Consider the following 20,611-nt stretch of genomic DNA (forward strand, 5'->3'; position numbering starts at 1 on the left):
TTATCTTTCAGGTTCTGGAACAGAAAGAACACAGGCTAGATGGAAGACTAATTGACCCCAAGAAGGCCATGGCAATGAAAAAGGATCCAGTGAAGAAAATATTTGTTGGTGGACTTAACCCCGAAGCCACAGAAGAGAAAATCAGGGAATACTTTGGAGAGTTTGGAGAGGTGTGTAATGCTGTGTAACTGAGCACTGAAACACAGTATAGTTAACAGTTACTGTTTAGATTACTAATAATTGCAAACTATATTAATTTCAGATGTGTCAGGTCTTTTGTAACTGATCTAGAGGTTTCTTATAGTGAAAGAAAGGCAGGCATCTGCACTAAATTGGTTACATTGCCACAAGGTTAGATACCTCATTTGAATTCAAACTGTTATATTTTATCTTAAAATTCTTTAGTTAGTTGAAGCCTCTGGTTTGAAAGCTAATATTCCTATGGGAAGAGCACTGCAACTTTTAGTGTTGCTTAGTGTGTGTAGGTGTGAAGCTCACAGTTTTACTGTACCAAATGCTGTGTACTTCAGGGTTTTGTTAAAATTTGAGCCTAAAACAGTATTTTATGTCTTCAGATTGAAGCAATTGAACTTCCAATGGATCCAAAGACCAACAAAAGGAGGGGGTTTGTGTTCATCACTTTCAAGGAAGAAGATCCAGTGAAGAAAGTTTTGGAGAAGAAATTCCATAACGTCAGTGGAAGCAAGGTAGCTACCTAGATTTGTGAATCTTTGAGCAGACTGTTAAGCAGAATACCACTGTCCTTACTATAAAGAAGACTTTTTGATTTTTGTATACCTAAAATTTCAGAGTATCCAAAATACAATGAGGATAGTGTGCAATTTACTGTATTTTTTTTTCTGCTTTGTGTTCAGCCATGGAGCCTGCCATAGTTCTTTGCCAGTATTTGCAGCTTTAATATTAAAGTGCTCAGGTCTTTTATAAGTAAAGGACCTTATTAATATAGTTACATATGTATGGAAAAGCTAGCTTGTTTATATATCAGTATGGTGATATAAACCATCTGAATAGATTTCATGCTCTATTTTTCATCATAGAGTAATTGCATAAATTCAAGGCTTACTGGTTCTAACTTCAGGAGACAGAAATGAAATATATGCTTAAGGGCCCCCTGAAGCTCATCAGCTGTCTGTGTGAACTGCTGTAACAGTGGTGTGAGATGTTCTGGTTGGCTGATGGTGCTTATTTGTGGGAGTAGCTAATACAGGTTCAGGTGTCAAGCTAATGACGACTGGAGGCAAGTGATGTGTACTGGCTGGAAGGTGTGCCTCTTTTGCTCTGTGCTCAATGCTAACCATCCATACACTTCAGAATCCTATCAGAACTTTTCATACAGCCCCACATAGTAATTTTGTATGGCATGTAGTTCAAGACCAGATTGCCTGATGCAGTGAAGTCTTGCTAATTACTTGTTCAGTTGGTTTCCCAGACTCTGTAGTTAGCCATAAAGTTCCTCAGAAGAGGTAAAGGTTGGGTGTGAAAGAACTGAGAAATCATATCAGTATATCTCACATCTAAGGCCTGTTTTTGTCATAAGATAATAAAACCAGCACATTACCTTTAAAGCAAGATCCAATCTGAAGAATTCCAAGCAAAGTTTCCAGAGGTATCATTGCAGGGTGTTGCTCCTTTCACTGCTTCATTTCCAACCATACCCAGATCTAGGAAGTAGAAGCTGGCTGATAACTGGAAACAGCCTGGCGACCAGTCTTGGAAATTTAAATTCCATTCAGTTTTGATTATTTGTAGTGTTGGAAAAAGTTGCATTTTCAACTGTTGGTTAAGTGTACTTCACAGTCCAACACATGCTCACAGTATAGACTGTATGAAAGCTGCCAAGAAAACTCATTTGGCTTATTTTTCAGCCTTGTCGGTAGCTCTTCAGTCATTGCAGCTCAGGTGAAGCAGTCTAACAGCTTAGTCCTAGCGGTTCTGCAGGTTGTGAGGCAGCCTGGTAGCCACCCCAGAAGCAGTAGTGGCTATGCTGAGGTGACCTCCCCACCTTCCTGTGAGGAAGCAGATGGTGGGGAAGGGGTAGGATGAAATACTCTGGTAGCAGTAGCTGGCTTAGATGGCAGACAATGACTGACTTACCTTGGCCTGAGCAGCATGATAAATGGGATACTTCTGGATGTTGTCTGCGTGACAGGGAGTGCAGCATGAATACCTTTGCCTCTAGAATAGCCTCTGGCTTTCCTAAGTGGCTAGGTTGGAGCAGTGCTGTTTTAAGACAAATAAACATTCCTCCTTATTCTTTGTTTTCAGTGCGAGATAAAGGTAGCACAGCCAAAAGAAGTATACCAGCAGCAACAGTTCAGTAGTGGTGGAGGAAGAGGTAGCTATGGAGGAAGAGGCAGAGGTGGAAGAGGCGGTGGTAAGTATTGCACACACTACTTTAGTATGGACACATTCAAACTAAGCTGTGTGTACTAAAATGGGATTTTGTGGATGGTTTTCCCTTCTATAGCTCAAAGTCAAAATTGGAATCAAGGTTATGGCAATTACTGGAACCAGGGTTATGGGAATCAAGGATACGGCTATCAGCAAGGTTATGGTGGCTATGGAGGCTATGATTATTCAGGATATGGGTATTATGGATATGGACCAGGCTATGATTACAGTAAGTAAAGAACTGTATTGGGTATAAGCAAGCGTAACTAATTAGCAGTTTAATGCATTTGTTCTCTTGTTCATAGGTCAAGGCAGTGCAAATTACGGGAAGACACCAAGGCGTGGTGGCCATCAGAATAACTACAAGCCATATTGATCAAACTTATTCAGGTATGCAGTGGCATGGTCTCTTTTGGAAAATGACTGCATAGGTTTTGTATACAATGCTGTAGATGGTATTTCAGTTCTGTACCAAATTTAACTTTACAATAAATTTCTATGGCCTGTTAAATGTGCATCTTACTTGGAAGAGCTCCTTGGAAATGTTTTACATGTTTAATACTTACAGATAACTAGTTGTTTAGACAGTGTGGTGTGTAAATTTCAGCCTTGCTGAAGATATTAATTAATGATTTTATTAATAGGTTAAACTGAAACTGATTTTGAGGGTCTGCTTAAAGCTGCAGCTCTGCATCTAGGGACTGCCTCTTGGAGTTAACTATGGACTCTGCATTACTCCACTTGTACAGAAAGAGATGCATCTTTAGGGAACCAGTGTCACTTTCCACCTTTTTATTTTGTATTGTTTTTGTGTCATACATTTCCTGTAACGGAAGTGTTAATTTTACTGTACTTTTTGGTACCTTTTTGGAATCTAATGTATTGTAAGGTATTTTACATGTGTTCTGATTCACCATGACATGGATATTGAAGCTATCCTAGCTTTTGAAATAAAAAAGGCGTAATCTAGTGTCTTGTGCCATTCTTCAGCTATGTATTAGTAAAACGGCAGTATATTTTTCCCAGAACTTAGTTCATGGCAGTACCTTGATGAAGAGTTGGGCTTGCTGCTTTTAATCTGGAAACTAGAAGGCTGTGTTGGTAGGTAGTTGTGTTGACTTTGGCCATTAAGTGACAGCTGATGAGTGCAGTCACTGCTGCCTAGAGGTTATGGAAGAGAGCCTGGGTGGACATCCCCAGCTGTTGGGGCTGTGCTGGTGGCTCATGTTCTAGACAGGTTACAGAGGTAGTTGTAGTACTAACTGTAGTAATGCCTGCAGTGGAAGGCTTTTGTGGGTGGAGCCAGAGGCTTAGGTTTCAGGTTGGGTTTGGCAGGCTAGACAGCCTTGCAGGAGAAGGCTTAAGAGGTATGCAAGAAACTAGCTGCACTTCCTTCATGTTTCAGCCTCTCGAGTCAGGTTTCTAAAAGTTCTTAAGAGTATGTATATACGTCTTGAAAGACAGGTTAGACATTCATTAAACTATGAATGCAAAATCTCTATTTTTACTGTCTTGCTGCGTACCAAAAACACAGTAAAGAATTTCCACCTGAAGCTGTGAGAGGAAAAACAAGAAAGGTGCATCTAATACTATGACTCTTTTTCTAGAGATACTCTTTCCTTTTTATTGATTAGCTTACCAAAGTTTTTAGGTAATAACTACTATGTGATTTGTTTGTCTGGTTGCAGAGTCATCTCAGTCTTAAATTTAAAAATATTCCAAGCAGCCAGTACTGCTGCACAGATACATTTCTAACCTTTGTTGAAATAAACTTTGATTTTTTTTTTCCCTCTTTTAAACTTCAAAAGCTGATATTTTTCTTTTAACATACGATTTGAACCAAATCAAGTAACTAAGAAAGGAGAAAAACATGCTAATAGTGATTTTTACTTCTCTTGTCTTTAATGAGGGAAGCAGCAATTCCTACAGGAATGATAATATGCTGCTCCCTGCTGGCTGTCCCTGAAATTAAAAACCATACAGTTAAAAATCTGTAAAGACTTGTCTGAGGCTCAGTTGTAGTCTTGAGTATAAAGAAAGAGTTAAGCAGGTCTTTAATTGGGCAGTGGGCACATCAGCTTTACAGCTGAAGTATGTAACAAAGTGCCCAACTTGAAAAATATAAAGCTATAGACAGTTGAAACAAGTAATATTTAGAAGGATTGCTCTTGAAGATTGACAAGTGAGGTGCTTTATTCTGTTGCATCTTTCTACTTGTAAGGGTTAGAATACCTTCCTAGCAGGTAGTTTGCCCTCTGAAGAGGGATTTGGACAGTGTTATGCCCAGAACTGCTGCAGTATTTCTGTCTAGTTTGTTAGCAATAGCTTGTCAGCCTGTTACTGGTTCCCTTTGGAAGTAGATCCTGAAGTAATGCTTCATTTCAGTGGTTGGACTAGATGATCTTAGAGGTCCTTTCCAACCTTAATAATTCTGTGATTCTTTACAGGTGATGTGGCCTCAGGCAAAAATGGGTTACTAGCACTTATACGAAGAACTTGCTTTCCCTTTCTTGCACGAAAAGTGTGCGATGCAAAGAAAATCTTACTGTCCGGTGAAAGCAAGGGCTTGTACACAGAGTTGTTTCTGAAATGGCTGTAACGTACTGTTTATCTACTAACTGTACTCAGGTATTTCTTGAGGACAGTATTTCCTAAGAGCAGCTGTGGGAGCTGTGACTTTGAGCTGTCTGTTCCTCATCAGTGTGGGGCTCTTTACTTCATCTGCTCATTGAGAGCTTGTTGATTGAAGTGCTACCTAGGACCTTGTTAGCTTAAACCGCCTAATCAAACTGATCAGAGGAGCTTGGGAAAAGCATTTCCAGGAATGGGGCTACCACTGCTAGCAGCAGATAAGGAAAAAGAAAAAGAAAGCCAGTTGGCTCACTTGGTTTTTAAACTGGCATAACCTGAAAGAGCATGAGTTTGGAAAACATAGTTTATAGTAGCTGCTAGAAAGATATTGCTATAAAACCAGTTTTAGATACTCTGTTAAATAAAAGCCAATCCCATATCTGCCACAGTTGAACATTTATTTCACCTAAAGCTTTCACTTAATAATAAGATAACTGAAAATAACAAAATCAAAGGTTAACTTATCTGATCTAAGGCATACTAAGGTGAGGATTAAATGTACATTATCACAGTAGAGTAATTTTTCTTAGTGGTAGGTCTTGAAACATGTTTGGTACCTATGGAAAGAAAATAATGTTATGTTTTTCTTATAAAGCATCATTAAAAGATCTATTTCATTGCCTCATTTTCACTTACATGCAATGTAAGTGTTGTACTGGTACTGTACTTAGTGAGAGGTTTTTTTGCATTCTTGCTTTTTTGTAGAGAAGCATTTTTTTGCTTATTTTAGATTTGCAGATAAGCGTATTAAGTTATTAGGCATCTAAGCTAAACTGATACTGTGAGTAATCCTTTTGTTCTCAAGAATCCATAGTACTAACAGCTGTATGTCTTTTTATTAACTTGCTAAATAAAATATTAACACACTTTTCTTGTGCCTGCTATACTGCTATTGCACTGAACTAAAAACATGCTTTTCCTTAGCATAGGGCCATAGCACAGTGAATCTAGCGTGGTGTTTGAGGCCAACCAATTCCATTCATATCCAGGTACCTAAAACTTTACTGCGTACCTAGTTAAAAACACATTCAGTTGTCTTCTGTCTGGGAGTTGGTTTAAGGAAATACCAGGTGTACCAAAGTGTTATCAAGGTGTTATCTGCAAGTGTATGCTGCTTTTAAGTGTATGGTAGGTAAGATGAGAAGTAGTTTGATGTTCTACAAGCTAAAGAAGGACCTCAACAGATATTAGGGTTTGGCAGACTTAACAGGTCTTTGTCTTACTGATGCCCCAAACCTGGTGGGTACTGGGGTAACTGATGCTTAATCATGAAGTAACAGCTGTGAGCTTGAAGTGATTTTGTGTAGTTTAAAGAAAACAGGGGCTGTAGTAGTTTTATGAAGGGCTATAATGGTACTTTCAATACTAGTTTAAGTGGGGGTTCCCAAATAGTGGCATGCAGAATGTACAGTGTTGGAGCACGTGTTCTTGTGGGCAGTTATAGGAAGACTTGCTGAGAAGTAGTTACCCATCTGACTATAACTAGGCACTCTATGAAGCTGTCTGGAGGCTAAAGGCAGTGAGTAGCTGGCAGAAGAGCTGTGACAGCATTAGATGTTTGTGAGATACGTTAGACCTAGCTTGAAAATAAATGAATTCATAACAGTGTTACAACTAGGAAGTATTGGACTAATAGAAGGTAGCAGTGAATTCCATAGGCAGCCCAGTCTAGTCCATGCTTCTAGATTGCCGAAGAGCTCTGAACTAATTTCAAGTAAAAGCAACTCTGAGAAAACTTGGTCCTGCTCTACTGGCAGGGTCAGTACCATTGAAGCATGCTTACAAACATCAACTTCTAAACAGTAATATAAAGAGTGAATATAGATAAATACCTGCTTAGGTTGAGCCAGTGGATGTTTTCTCCTGGTTCAGATGTTCTTTTTCCATATCTGGAAGGACAACAAGCGACAACTTAACAAACCTGGAGTTGAAACGAAGCTTTAGAGTAATGTGTTTAACACTGAATGTGCACAAGTTGTACAAAAAGCATAAAAAGCATCCAGATGATGGCTCTTGGCAATGAAATGTGGTTAGCTCTCACATCTGCTGTAAGCAAACGCTACCCTCTGCCAGAGCAAAACTTGTAAAGATGTATATGCTTCCTTGGAGGAAAATGTTGTGTCAGAGAACTTGGATTGTTTGGAAATGAAGGCTAAACTCTCAATAATTGACTTTCCTGTGTTTAGTGTCTACCATTTTGGCTTTGTTTCAGGACTTCTGAAAAGCAGGCTCAGTTGCTCAGTCCAACAGTAACTGCTGTAAGGCATTTTTAAGACTATTACCTGTTAAAAGTTTGTCAATGGTGTCCACTACAAATTTTGCATCCTCCACAGTGAAGCACATTGGGGGCTTGAATTTAAGTACATTTCTTCCTGGCCCGTCTGTACTCAGTAGAATATATTCTTCCTTAAGCCTGGAAAGAGCAGTAACAGAATGATGTTCACCTTTTGCACAAAGTTCAGAAAACTTGAAAAGCATCATAATGGTGGCTGTCCAGACAGTGATGCTTTTCAGTGCTGACTGCTGCTAATTTGCTATACTTCAGCAGCTACTGAGTGGCAGGTTGCTTTGAAACTCTGTGCTTGTCCAGCACACTGAAAAGTCACATGATTGTCACATGTACCTTGTTATTAAACACTCTGCTTCTTCTGTGGCTGGGGTTCTTGCTTGATCTTTAATTAAGTCCACTCCAATGAATAAGCCAGAACCTCTTCAAAAGAAATATAAATAGTTTGTGTCACAGGAAGGAGCTGCAAGTGAACTAAAGGACTGAGAGATACAGTTAAGGCTTGGTCTCACAAAAGTCTGAGAATTGGGGATGGTTGTTGGCTACTGTTTAAAAACAAAAAGTCTAGCAGTTTTACAGAAATGTGGTAGTATAGTATGGGCTTGTCCTGTGCTGCCATTCCAAGTAGTTAAATGATAAAGATAGTCTTCATCCCACTTACAAATTGTGTTCTTTGTGCACTGAACTATTTTTCTGTTTAAACTTTTGTCCTGGCAACTGATATATCAGAAGTGGTACTTCCTAGGGATGCACAAAAATCAATAAAGCTAAACTGGCCTGGAGTGGCAAAGTTTATCAGACTTGTGAGTAGCTTAAGTATGGTTTAATTCAGTGGACTGCTGACTTATCTTTCTTGCTGATGCCACAGCTCTGAACAGTGTCCTAAAACATCACTTTGCTTTTAAACTTGGTCATGACAAACTGAACAAAATACAGCTAAATGTGTATATATACATATAAAAGGCATTGATACCTGACATCACCAATGATGGGGTGCTTGATTTTTTGCTCCATGAGTAGTTTCATCAAGAAGTTGCCAACTTCTGTTGCATGAACTTGAAGCTGTTCCTTCTCTATCACATCTAAAACAGCCAATCCAATGGCACATGAAACAGGGTTTCCTCCAAACTGAGATTCAGGAAAGGAACACATGCAGTCTTGTTAATGAAAGCATAACATCAGTGATAACAAGAGCACACTAAGATTTATATTTGATAGTTGGTAATTATTAAATTGGTACCAGAAATATGCAATTAATATCAGCAGTAACTGTGTGGATGCTGACGATTAATTTAAACCAAGTCCCATGATTATCATTTTAGTACTGACTCCTATCTTAAAAAAACCCAAACATATATATATATATGACTGTGGTCCATTTTTACTTACTGTGTTGAAATATTCTACTCCTGTGGCTGCAAATGCTTCTGCAATTTCTTTAGTTGTTGCTACGCAGGCAATAGGGTGCCCATTACCTATGGGTTTCCCCATAGTGACTATGTCAGGTACAAACTCTTCTCCCTGAAGCTGGAATGCCCAAAAGTGCTTGCCAACCCTGCCAAAGCCAACTTGAATTTCATCAGCAACAAATACACCTCCAGCCTCGTGCACATGCCTGTAACGTAACAATGATTATATGCTGGAAAGAGAGCAATCACAAATATTTTCTTTTTTGCAACAAACAGAAAGCATTAATTTGCAGAATTCTTGAAGGAAAACTTCTGTACCATGTGTTTAAAAAGAGGCCTTTGGCCCACAAAGATGATGTTCTAATGTAAAAGCATTCATCTTTTCTATGCGTGTAAAGCTGCATGCCACAGGAGACAGAAATTCTCCTATCATCTCTATGTAGGACAGATTTTACAAGCGAAGATAATGAATGTCTGACCACTTACTCTGCAACTTTCTGAAAATAGCCTTCTGGTGGGAGGATTTGACCACCAACGCTTGGCAGAGATTCAGCAAAAAATGCAGCAATCTGAAACATAGGTACCGTGTAATGACTGAACACACAACACAGACGTTTGTGGAAGCTGTGTTAGCAGTTAGCGTTGAAAGGAACCTGTACTGAGCTCTTATGCAAGACAAAAGGCCAAAGAAATCACTTCTTACCTTTCTGCCTTTCTTATGTGCTTGCTTAATAATATTTTTCACTTCGTTAGCGTAGGCTGTTACTGGATCTTCATGGTCCTCTCTGTATAGTCCTCTGTATGTGTCTGGAACAGGAGCCTATGCAAAGGAACAGTATTCTGTGTTCAGTAAATCGTAAATTAGTCTTCGTTTAATTTACAAGTAATAAGTAGTTATAGGCTGAAGTACATACCACGTGGACCCATTCCTTTTGTCCTTCTAGATTTCTGAATTTATATGGGCTTATGTCAATCAAGGATGTCAGATGTCCATGGTAAGCACTTAAAAAACAATCAGCAGAACTAAACAGTAATTTCCTCATTATCAAGAGTTCTTTAGGCTTAACATTACTGACATCTAAGGAGTAGATGAGTTACATCACCTGGTAGGAATACAGATACTAGTGAGAACAGCTGTGGGATTTCTAAGGGATGCAGGCAGGCAACAGTCCTTGTCACTGGTTTTCCCAAGCCAGCGAGTAGAATCACAGCAGTGTAAATCACTGATAGCACTAAAAGACTGCTGGAGTTCCTGGCCTGCTGAATATCCTCCAACAATGGAATTTTCTGTTTCTCTGGACACCCTGCTCTAATGTTTGACCACCTTTATGGCATAAAAGCCTTTTCCTATGTCTCAGCAGAATTCTTCAGGTTTTTCTTTCTGTCTGCTGTCTCTTTCCTGGCACTGTGCAGCTTCAGAACTGGCTCGGGGGGGGGGTTGTTGGTTTTTGTTTTGTTTGTTTGGTTTGGTTTTTTTTTGTGCTTCTTAAGAATAAACTCAAGTTTTTGAAACCCTCACATTTTGAGCTTCCCCTCCCATGGTGGCAGGGCAGCCCTTGCTTTGTTTCAGCATGGCAAAGCTTGGTCTTTGCTGGAGAGCCCTACCTGAATGCAGTCAGTACTTCAGGAGTGGTCTCACAAATACTGAGCAGAGGAAAATTCCACTTCCTAGCTACATTCTTCCTACAATGACAAGTGCTCTGACCACGGATATAAACTGAGCCTTGCAACTGACAGTAGATAAAATTGCCAACATACTTACTGGTCTAGAACTATAACGTCCTCATGCTTTGTAAACTGTCGTGCCAGTCTTAGGGCAAGATCATTAGCCTCAGATCTATAATAGAAAAAAACTGGTGTTTAATTGCAGATACATTGCAGATACCTGAGGTTTGAAACTTGCAGAGAACACAGAAAACTTAGGTGTAAGGTACTGACAGATCCCCGAGTAATCAGCAGTGGTAGAACTGCTTAGCAGAGTAGAATCCACCTTAAAAAAGCTGGATTGCAGGAACTACATGGAAGCAGTTTCCTTTTTATTTTACTGTGTAGGTTGCTTGGGAATCCAGGAACCTCCTGCAAGCTGGAAATGTGCATTGTCACACTGAGTTCTGCAAACGTGTCAGACCAGAAACAAGTAACAGAAGTAAACCCTTCTGTTCATGTAGTCCAAGGCCTTAGAATAAAATGCTGTACAAGTGAAGTGCCGGGTCAGTTTTCTGACAGAGATCTTGCTAAGTACAAACGTTAGAGCTGTAGAAATTCTAAACGACCACAGTTTCTTCATCATCAAACAACTACGATTCCTTTGTTTTTTTAACATACAGTCATCACTCCAGAGCATGCAGCTGGCTGCTGATGTACCCGTCTGTATATAACCAGGGCAAAAGCAATAGCGATTCTGATAGATCCGACTTACCCAGAGTTCAAGAAATAAAAGGTGCACAACTTGTCAGGTAGCTTTTCTGAAAGTCTCTCTGCATAATCAGTCAGGTTGTCATGAAGATAACGAGAATTTGTATTTAGCAATTGGTTTTGCTCGTGGGCTGCTTTCACTACATCAGGGTGACAATGTCCAACTGCAGGAGAGGGGAGAGAGAGGTTGGTGAGTTCTTTATTATGCATGGTGTCTTTTAGCAGGCACATGCTGGCTCTGTGCTTACGTTTCTCTCTAAGAATACAGAGCAACTGTCAGTAATGTTCATATTTGATCAGCTAGGCACTAATAATGTTATCAGCATAGGACAATGTTGGTACGCCTTGAAAGCTCTCATGGAAAACTTCCATTGCTCAGAAAGGTTTAAAGTGGTGGTTGTATTTCAAGGCTGGTGGTTAAATGCTTAAAGCTGATATGCTGAACAAACAGTGCCTAATTTTATAGTTTAAATTTAGACATCTGAGTAGTCGTATTTGAAGATAAGCTTTACCATCAAATAATGACATGTTGTCATTACATATTGACAGTAATACATGGTAGGACTGTCAGCACTGACCAGCAATTTAAAGTACTATAAGAAACAGCTGCTTCATAAGACACAAATAATGCACCACACCGGGCTGTGGTCCTTCAGTAGAACCCTGAGTGACATTTGTGAGTACAACAGACTGTCCTTAATTTTACAGTCAGGTGCTTGCCCTGAATTCTCTCGCACAGAGCTCTGTGAAGTTTAGATCAGTACTTTGCTGTGAAGGTAGAGAAGGAAGCATGTCTGGAAAGCTTCGTGTTCATGCAGAAACCCAAACGTGAGCAGAACTTTAGCAGACTGTAGGCTCAGTAGAAGGTTATTCCTCTATTCCAATTGAACCACTGTTTCCCCCAGCACAATGGAACAGTGGGAAAAAGTACTGACTGTTCCTTGCTCTGTTAGTAAAACGTGGTATTGAACAATGGAACTTCAGCTTACCGTGAGCAACATTGTTTATGCAGTCAAGGTATTGCCTTCCATTCTCATCATACATGTACTGGCCTCTTGCCTTTACAATCTTCAGCGGATCGTTAGGATAAAACAGCTTGCAAGAAGAGCTGTGTAAAGCATCAGAAAGAAGAATAAGCCTTAATGAAGTCCCGCAGTCATCTAGTAATAACTTAGTGTAGTTAATCAAGAGTAAGACAACCCCCCAGTGTAGCAGCACATGCCATCATGCTCCTAGCCCTTAAATGCACAGCTCAGGATGGAGAAAAGCACAGTCTTTGTTCTCTGACTGGATAGCCGAGTTTTGTTAGGCTTGCAGGCACAAAAACCCACTCCTGAACAAGAGATTCTTCACTAGCAATCCCCAACCACAGCACACACGCAGAACTTGGCTCTGAAGTTTCATCTGATCTTAACTATGGTTCCTTGGTGTCTATGCTGGCTGCCCTCCCTGTTCTTTAAACTGTGCCTGTCTTTACTAATCACTTTCATTATACCTTTGCTATTCTTACTAAAGGCAGAGTGCAGCTGATTCTTACATCTGTACAGAGCTTGAGGAATTTTATTTCCAAGTCTGGACCTGTTTAAGTGAGCTTGCATTGCTTCACCTTTTACATATATTTGACAAATTACATTGAAACGTATCTGCCTAAGGAGAGCTGCAGGATTTAACTGATGCTGAAGGGCAGTGCCAACCTGTAATACCTCCTTTAGTAAATACTGCGTAGAAAACTAAAAGGGAAATAACGCTATATATTGAGAAATATCAATTAACTAAAAGTTAAAATAAGACAGTCGTTCACTGTCCGTCCCCTACAGGAATCCTACACTGTCTGTATGCGCTGGCAGTGGGATGACAGAACAGGCTTGTCAGTAAAATCACGCTGACAGCGCAACCTGTGCTAAGAAAGCAGTAACGAGGCTGGGCTGGATCCTCATCCCCAGGAACCGAGCAAATGAGTTACAAAAGAATTTAATACACAGGCCGGTATCCTCAGCTCAGTGCAGCTCACACGGATCTCGTTGCAGCATTTACCCCAGCCTGCTTTCTGTCTGCACAGGGCTTTGTGGACGGAGGTAGCCTTCCTTTCCAAACCATAACATTCCTGTGGTCAGACAGAAACGCTCTTGCTGCCGTTCCCAGCAGCATTCTGCAGAACCAGGAATTTTTAAAATCGTTTGGAACAAAGCGAGCGATTGAAAGCCCGGAGCTGAGTCTTGTGCTTAATTCTAGCATGTTAATTCTGATGGCTTTCAGTGCTACCAGAGCTCTGACAGCTGGGTTCTCATTCTGGGTCAGCAGCACCACTCGGCAGCCGCGTGGTTTGCTAGCTCAGAGCCAAGCGGCCAAAGATCCGCTTTGTAAGCAGTTCTAAGTTCCTACGGCCACGCCGTGCCATCCGTGTTTCGAGGGATCTCGATGCCTTATAGTTTCATAACCTTCCTTAAACGCGAACTGTTTGAGTGAAGCCCAGGCTCTGCTCGCACTCAGCACCGTCTCTATCCCAAAGCCAAAGCACCGGAGCAGGGAGCGCTCATAGCCCCGGCCGCTCGGTGCCAGCCCTGCTCCGCGCCCCGCTCCACGGCCGGCAGCGCCGGGCACTCGGTACAGACGCCGCCGGCACTTACCCGATGAGCCGCCGCCGTACGGACAGGGTCTCCTGGCGGGAGCGCTGCGCTCGCCTCATGGCCGCCGTGTCCGCGGCCCGGCCCAGTCGGGAGGAGTCGGTTTAGAGCAGCAGCCCGCCCGCCCGCCCGCCCCGCCGCCGCTCCCCCTGCGGGCCGCCGGCCGGCACTGCGCTCCGTGCCGGAAGGCAGCGCTGCAGCCCCGGCCCCGCCTGCTCCCGAACCTGCCCTCAGCAGCACTGAGGGGAGCGGCATAACTCACCCGTGCTGTGGCCTGTGGCCTCCCCTCCGCATGCCGGACTGGGGCTCCTCTGTCAGCAGCAGTGGTGAGTTCACCCTGCAGGTCCCGTGGCCCTGTGAGGTTCTGCCGGCACACACAGGCTGGGCACAGTGCTGGCAGCAGCACACGGCTCAGAGTGACTTTCGATGGTAGCTTCTGGGTTAGAGCTGCAGGGTTTAACACATCACACTCCTTAAGCAAAAGTGCAACAAACCTCTTGTGTGGTTGTGCTCCTGTGTTGAGCCTGCTCCCATGCAGCAAAAAGCCAAACACTGCTGTCAGATGAGAGGAGACAGTCCTGGTCATGTGGGGATGGAATTCCTTAAAGAAAAACACAGAGATAAGAACCAGAAGGGACGTGTGTCCAGCACTCTGCTGCTGTAGGTGCTGCATCCCCAGCAGAGCCATCAGAATGCTTCATTCTAATAGATTGCAGATTATTTTTTCATTCCAAGTATGTGTTTGCATTCACTTGTTTTAAACTAACAACTGAGAGGACTCAGACCATTTGACTACGTACCTGGCAGACCAGAATGATGTTCAGCTGCAGTTATTTGATAAACACAGGAGAACAGTTTAAGCTTTGCATTAATACAGGGAATCCCAAACCAAATTGCTATAGATTTAAAACCACGCTGAGCTTCAGTGGTAAAGCTCAGATGTTGCATAAGTCAATTTTGAACAATTGAAATGAATTGAACTGAAAGACAGTCGAGGAAATACGAATAATGGCCATTAATCTTTATTTGAACTCTTGTCTGGTTAAGATACTTTGCAGCTATTTATAATAACAACCGGAACATTTACAGTTTGCTTGTTCTTGGTTACAAATGCAGAGTTCATTATACATATTCACACAGTCATAAAAGCAACCTGTACAGAGAGACCATTTCTAACCATCGACTCTTTGCTTTTAGTACAGAAAGCACAAGGAAATGTTTTTGGAGGTCTCGAGCTGATGCCGTCCATTGCAGCTTTAAGCTACAAATACATACTGCAGGACTAATTAATAACCATCTTAACATGTTAAAACAACGCATACAAAATACCATCATAATGCCTTCATTTTTAAGCAGTTGTTCCCCGAAGCAGTGAGTAAATAGAACTCTTCATGGCATACACAATTAAAAAATTACATCGTGCTGCAAATAGAAACGTTACGCATAGAAATGTTAGGCACTTTTTTTTCTTTTTTTTTTTCTTTTTTTAGTTTTTACTATTTATATGTATTTATATATATATTTAAAAGTGGTACATTGTACAGAGACTTACTCAGCTTCGTATGCCGTACCACCTAAATACAGCCACACAAACTACTGCTCAGGGTGCCCAGCATGGACACGCGTATCGCACACAGGCCTGGCAGCTCTTAACAGCCACCCTGAAGCAATGCAGCCCTTCCCATTAAATAAGCCTTGCATAACCTGGGAGAGGATTAAGCCTTATCAGCATAATTTCAAACAGGTACAGATAAAATTCATATTGCATACAGTTTCTCTAATTCCATCCTTTCAGAAATGGCACCTCAATGCTAGGGGACAGACCAGTGTTAAAAGGTCTGTACGCCCAAAGCAATTAATGTGACAGAGCTGGTGGCTTTCAGTTCTGACTGGCATTTCGTGCTGAATATTTGTCACACTGAGCATTTTGTTTTCAGTAAAATACTAAAAGAGAACCCCAGATAGCAATGCAAGAATTGCTGTGTTGTGAAATTGTCTATACAATGGCATTCCATCTATGAAACTGCCCAGCAGACACAACAGGACTCCAGCTCCCATCCTAACTAACAGCAACTTACCATCTCTTCTGCCTGATGTGGAAATTGAGTACCTGCAAAACCAGGTCCTCCCTTTAATTCACAGCAGGAAAGCAGATTTGATAAGCATCCCCTTCATCCTCACGTAAAATGCACTTTTAGAAATTAAATGTACAATTCGGTGTTTCAAAGAACATAAAAACCCACGTGTTCCTGGTGTCATTTACACAGAGCTGTATTTCAGATACCTGGGACATCGCCATTTTAGTCACCATTAACAGCCATGTTACATAAGAAGCCACACACAGACATATAAGTTCACTGCATCTGTTCCATGAAACAGCAACTGAGAACTCCTACCACAGCTTAGCGAGCAGGGATGAATTGTCCTAGCACATAGGGAAACCGCAAATGTTAGTGTATTTCTTATTCTGCTCTGCTGTCACTAACGCCACTTCTTGTGCATTGAAAAGTCATGATTCCCAGCTTCCCTGCGGTTTTCCCCCAGGCCTTCTACAGCAGTATAGAGTCTTAAGGTCTATCAAGGCCGTCTCCCATTCATTTCCAAGTGTCAGGTTTTCAGCACTTGCTTTAGCTGCAGCTTACCTTCTGGTGTGCCTTCTAATGAGTGAAGCATGGGAAGGCTGCAGCGGCTCACTTGGGAACACGAGAACACTAGAAGCAATGTTAAGTTTACAGGTACAGACTACATACTCACTGGTTTGCTTCAGTACGTCATTTTTTTCTCTCCCCTCAGCTGTTACGAACAAGCCTAGATGTTGTTCTGTAACTGAGCTCAGCATGTGCCATATTGATTGTCGTAGGCCTCTTCAAATCTTATCCAAATACTTAATCTCACTTGACAGTCTACCTGGTTAAGCCTGGCTGTGCTACCAAACACACCAGCAAGCACACAATGAGTCGATCTGAGGGCCTGCAATGAGGCCAAGTACAGTAACAGGGCCCTTCCTGCACCATGGGACACCCTGAGGACGGTGGGACCAAATCTGTGCCTGGCTGTGCTGGCGCAGGTCAGACCCAAACCTATCCCAGTTCACCACATACATACACAGTATTAATCCAAGAAAAGCAGCCCAGGGATGCTTCATTTTTAATCATGAGTCATTGCTAATATTTTTACATATATTCATAAAAATCTATTGTCTGTAAGGAAGATAATTCAGAGCTTTCAGTTGGAAATTTTAGAATGGAAACTTGGCTGGCAACCTCCTTCTATTTGTATAATGCTTCAAATTAATTATCTGGACAACAATTGGATTACAAAGAATACGACTGTGTTTCCCAAGAAGAAATACAAGAATTGGGAAACAGATGAAAGTTTGTGTCTAAGCGCTCCTGTTTGCAGGGATTGATTCAAACCTCACCTGGCAAAGGTGCGTCTTTGCCTACGAATGCAGTCTGTAAGGAGCAGTGCTGCTATTGGGGTAGGGATGATTTCCCATCGGAGCACTGAATTTGTTCCTGTTCAAACAAGATGGCCTCTAGAGGGCAGCATGAAATCAGCATTCAACACCCAGGAAAGCCGTGCTCTAACAAACCTTTCTGGTGAATTTACACAGGACACACATTGAGAGCAAGGATGACTACTTACCATTACAGTAAATCTGAGATTTTCCTGGCATTTTAGCCCTGTAGTTAAGCGAGGTGTTACAGCTGGCTGAGTTCTCTCTTTCTGGCCCCCAGACCAGCAGACTGGCTGTCCTACATGAAAGCTCATAAACAAACACGCTTCCTGGGCACTGGGTCACTAGAACCATCAGAAACGCCAGCCTGGCATGCCGTGTCATTCTCCATGGAATACATTCCATCATTGCATAGGCTGCTTTGAGCCACTGAAACCTCACATAACGTTTTGCTGGCTTGTTAATTTCAAATGCAGAGTGCATGAAATGACAGGAGATTTAAACAAAAGCTCACTTTAGTACTTTAGGATCTCCAAAAAGAAAACACATTAGGAAGCCTGTTATCATCCTAAGAAACCTTCCTATTTTTAGATACACAGGAGAAAAATCCGTACGAAAAGAAACTCATTACCATTATATGTACGGCAAGGATTAGATGCAGAGTGTACAACAAGTCTTCCCCATGGAAATAAAACTAAGTATATGGCTTTTTTACCCCCCTTCTTCAGCTCAAATCCCTGTGCATTAGGTCTTGGAAACAGTTTCAGTTTGGAGTCAGACTGGATCTTACCTACCACCCGTTTCATAGCCCAGAGAAATACTGGTGAACTAACCCGCCCTGCAATTAGGCCAGCTGCAGAGCTCTAATTAACCCACCTGCCCCCACCTCTCAGGCTCACACCGTGGCAAGTGCCCTTCTGGAGCTGCCACAATACTCCTGGCACCAGACCTATGAACACGGGCATTTTTGGCCACCAAAACACACACACAGCTGAGCTCTGGGCACTTGGCCACACTCACAGCAACACCGTTCCTGGAGCACAGACAGACCTCGCAGCTGCTTGTCCTGTTCCTGGGAGCAGGCAGACAGCATTATCTGGGCCTAATGGGAATCACCACGCTTATGTAGTCTGTTACATCACATCACTGAATGTCATCCGTAAACTAGAAAACTGGGATAAACAATGAGTTTGGCTTGGCTTAATTTCCCCCAAGACAGAACCTAAGTCTTTTAACCCAAATATTTGTTCACTGATGAATCCACAAAGTTCACACATCAACCATTGTACTGATTGAGATGGATCAATTGCTCAGTCACAGTGACCTACATTTCATCGCGTCAATCATCTTTATTGCTGCTGACATCTAGTGGCAACACTGAGCTGCAGTTCAGAATTCCTGTCTAACAGTCTCACGTTCTCTCAAGCCAGAAAAAAGGGAGAATCCCTGGGGGAGAAATGCACTGTGCTCTGTGAGTGGCTGAGATCATTCCTGAGTTCCGACTGAGCCTGCCAACACTGCCCAGAAGTAACACTTATCTTTGTGAGCTGTTTGCATATTCCGTGTGCTATAAGGACCTGCGTAAACATTTTCATATGGAAGGAGCAAATAATCAACTGATCTAGCATGAATCTGCTGAGCAAAGCACATCCTTATTTAACTCTTCCCAATAAGATCATGACTGCTGCGAAACAACTTTTCACTTAACAACCTCCCCTCAATACGCGTGCGTGGGAAGCACGTGGACCTAAATACATTTCCTCTTTAGACTGTGCAGTCAGTGCAAAGTGAACAGCTATTTTAATATAGTGTTCCAGTTTGTGCTGCACGATGGATGAGAAACACCAAGCTCAGAATGCACAGGCTAAGCACAGTGGTCCCCATGGAGGACCAGGAAAGCAGGTTACAACTGCAGTCTCTGGCAGTATTTGCTCTTGGGGATCTATTTGAGCCTGGAGCTCTGCTTGCCACAGGTTTCAGCTGCTTTGCTGATGGTAGGGACTGCCTGGGACCAGCAGACCCGTAACTGACACCCTGCACACAGTGTATCTGATCTATCCTGAACACACCAGACCTGCTGCTAGTGCATAGCTGGACCCGTGGTGCAGGATGCACCACATCCAGTGTGCGGCATAAACCCAGCAGAGGGCCTTAACATGGGGATTTTCAAACGTTACCTCTGCAATGTCCGTCAGCCGAGGTGGCAGCACTGATGGGTATGGATCAGCCACAGCCCCGCACCAGAATGCTTGCTTCCAGCCTTCTTCCTGGGCTGGCACGGGAACATTACAAGGGGACGGGGAGGAAAAACCCCAGTGAAGAAGTTCTGTGGCTTTAAAAAGAGCTCTCCTGCTCTGCTGAAAGCAAATGGCGTGGGGTTCTGTGGCACCAGGCTCTGTGTTGGGAGGGGGAAGGCTACCACGCACAGCGGTTAGAGCAATAGGTAAAGCACTGTTCTGGTATTCTGTATCAATGTTTTGCAGGCCTGGCAGTGGTCACAGTTGATGCCTACAAGCACTGGATATTCCACAAGTTGAAGACGGAATACTGACTTGTTTACCTGAAGATAATAGGACTTCGGGGGTATTTCCTCAGAGAAAATATAAATTTTAATATAATTTCATAAGCTTTGGAGGTTAGCTTGTCTTGTAGCTTCAGTGATATCAAACTTCTTTGAGTAGGAGCTAGATAGAAAGCTGTTTAGTTTTTGCCAGCATATGTAAAACAAGACTTTTCTATCTGCATTGTAGATTGTTTGTGGACACTTCCAGATTCTTGTGCTTTCTGCAGTCATTCTGGGGACTTGAACTCTCATTGATATCGATAGAGGTTCCATGAACAGGACATCTGCAGGATACCAAGTGTAGAAGCCCACGGTGTGGTTTGGAGTAGTGAACTGCTTTAGTTTGGAGATGACTGGGGGAGATGGGAAGAGCAACTGTACATTAAGGGAACAATTACAGATCTTCTTCCCAGTGACAACAATGAGAGATTTGCCTTCGACCTTCCACAGAAGAATTAGCTTTAATTTGGGACAGCAAAGGGGTTTTTCAAAAGCATTAAAAGCCAGTGGGAGCTCTTTCAGCAGCTCCTTTCACCTTTAAAAACCCTCACACCAAAAGTGGTAGCTAACATCATGAAATGGAAGTAAATAAAATGCATTTTCATTGCTGTTTGAGTTACACAATTCTTGTTTCTTGATTTGTTAGTTGATCTGAATTGATTTAATCTGTACAGAGACCAAAAATGTGGTCAGTAACTAATTGGTAAAGATGTGAAATATAGCCACAAAGCAAGCAGTGTGCAGGTGTAGGCCCTAGGCAGTGAACAAAGCTAGGTAACGGAGGATTACTGCCCACGTCTCTATATCTTT

At 42.2% G+C, this 20,611-nt stretch overlaps 2 protein-coding genes across 11 annotated transcripts in view; one reads left to right on the top strand and one right to left on the bottom strand.

Annotated features, from left to right (window-relative positions):
- HNRNPAB (heterogeneous nuclear ribonucleoprotein A/B) overlaps positions 1-20,416 on the top strand; it is a 24,254-nt gene extending 3,838 nt beyond the window's left edge. Inside the window, exons 4-9 of one of the 8 annotated variants that reach the window (XM_072348059.1) lie at positions 12-170; positions 576-707; positions 2,287-2,395; positions 2,489-2,641; positions 2,718-2,802; positions 19,722-20,416. In XM_072348059.1, the coding sequence (XP_072204160.1) occupies positions 12-170; positions 576-707; positions 2,287-2,395; positions 2,489-2,641; positions 2,718-2,788 (624 nt within the window). In that variant the 3' untranslated portion in view covers positions 2,789-2,802; positions 19,722-20,416. Of the gene's footprint in view, positions 1-11; positions 171-575; positions 708-2,286; positions 2,396-2,488; positions 2,642-2,717; positions 2,803-3,056; positions 3,383-4,859; positions 5,915-19,721 lie in introns of those variants that run through there. The other 7 variants (XM_072348060.1, XM_072348061.1, XM_072348058.1 and 4 more) reach the window with 7 other exon arrangements.
- On the bottom strand, positions 5,424-14,049 carry PHYKPL (5-phosphohydroxy-L-lysine phospho-lyase). Of its 3 annotated transcripts, XM_072348055.1 has the most exons (13): positions 13,782-13,874; positions 12,144-12,262; positions 11,159-11,318; positions 10,502-10,576; positions 9,654-9,741; positions 9,443-9,559; positions 9,226-9,308; positions 8,720-8,945; positions 8,304-8,458; positions 7,667-7,753; positions 7,326-7,456; positions 6,876-6,932; positions 5,424-5,600 (listed from the first exon to the last, which is right to left on the bottom strand). In XM_072348055.1, exons 1-12 carry the CDS (start codon positions 13,838-13,840, stop codon positions 6,880-6,882), a joined length of 1,353 nt encoding a protein of 450 aa, XP_072204156.1. In that variant the 5' UTR covers positions 13,841-13,874; the 3' UTR covers positions 5,424-5,600; positions 6,876-6,879. The 3 variants fall into 3 exon arrangements, with proteins under 3 accessions (XP_072204156.1, XP_072204157.1, XP_072204158.1); XM_072348056.1 differs by lacking the exon at positions 7,667-7,753 and having other exon boundaries at positions 5,500-5,600; XM_072348057.1 differs by lacking the exons at positions 5,424-5,600; positions 13,782-13,874 and adding an exon at positions 14,041-14,049 and having other exon boundaries at positions 6,053-6,932.
- Positions 20,417-20,611: the final 195 nt, after the last annotated feature.

Source organism: Excalfactoria chinensis, chromosome 13 (assembly GCF_039878825.1).
Source record: "Excalfactoria chinensis isolate bCotChi1 chromosome 13, bCotChi1.hap2, whole genome shotgun sequence".
NCBI lineage: Eukaryota > Metazoa > Chordata > Aves > Galliformes > Phasianidae > Excalfactoria > Excalfactoria chinensis.

What these genes read in the sequence shown, in the direction of transcription:
- PHYKPL (XM_072348055.1), bottom strand. Translation starts at nt 13,840, where the DNA reads ATGAGGCGAGCGCAGCGCTCCCGCCAGGAGACCCTGTCCGTACGGCGG. An exon ending in GTACGGCGGCGGCTCATCGG is followed by an intron (nt 12,263 to 13,781) that starts GTAAGTGCCGGC and finishes TGCTTTACACAG; the next exon opens with CTCTTCTTGCAAGCTGTTTT. An exon ending in CCCATCATTGGTGATGTCAG is followed by an intron (nt 7,754 to 8,303) that starts GTATCAATGCCT and finishes TTTCTTTTGAAG; the next exon opens with AGGTTCTGGCTTATTCATTG.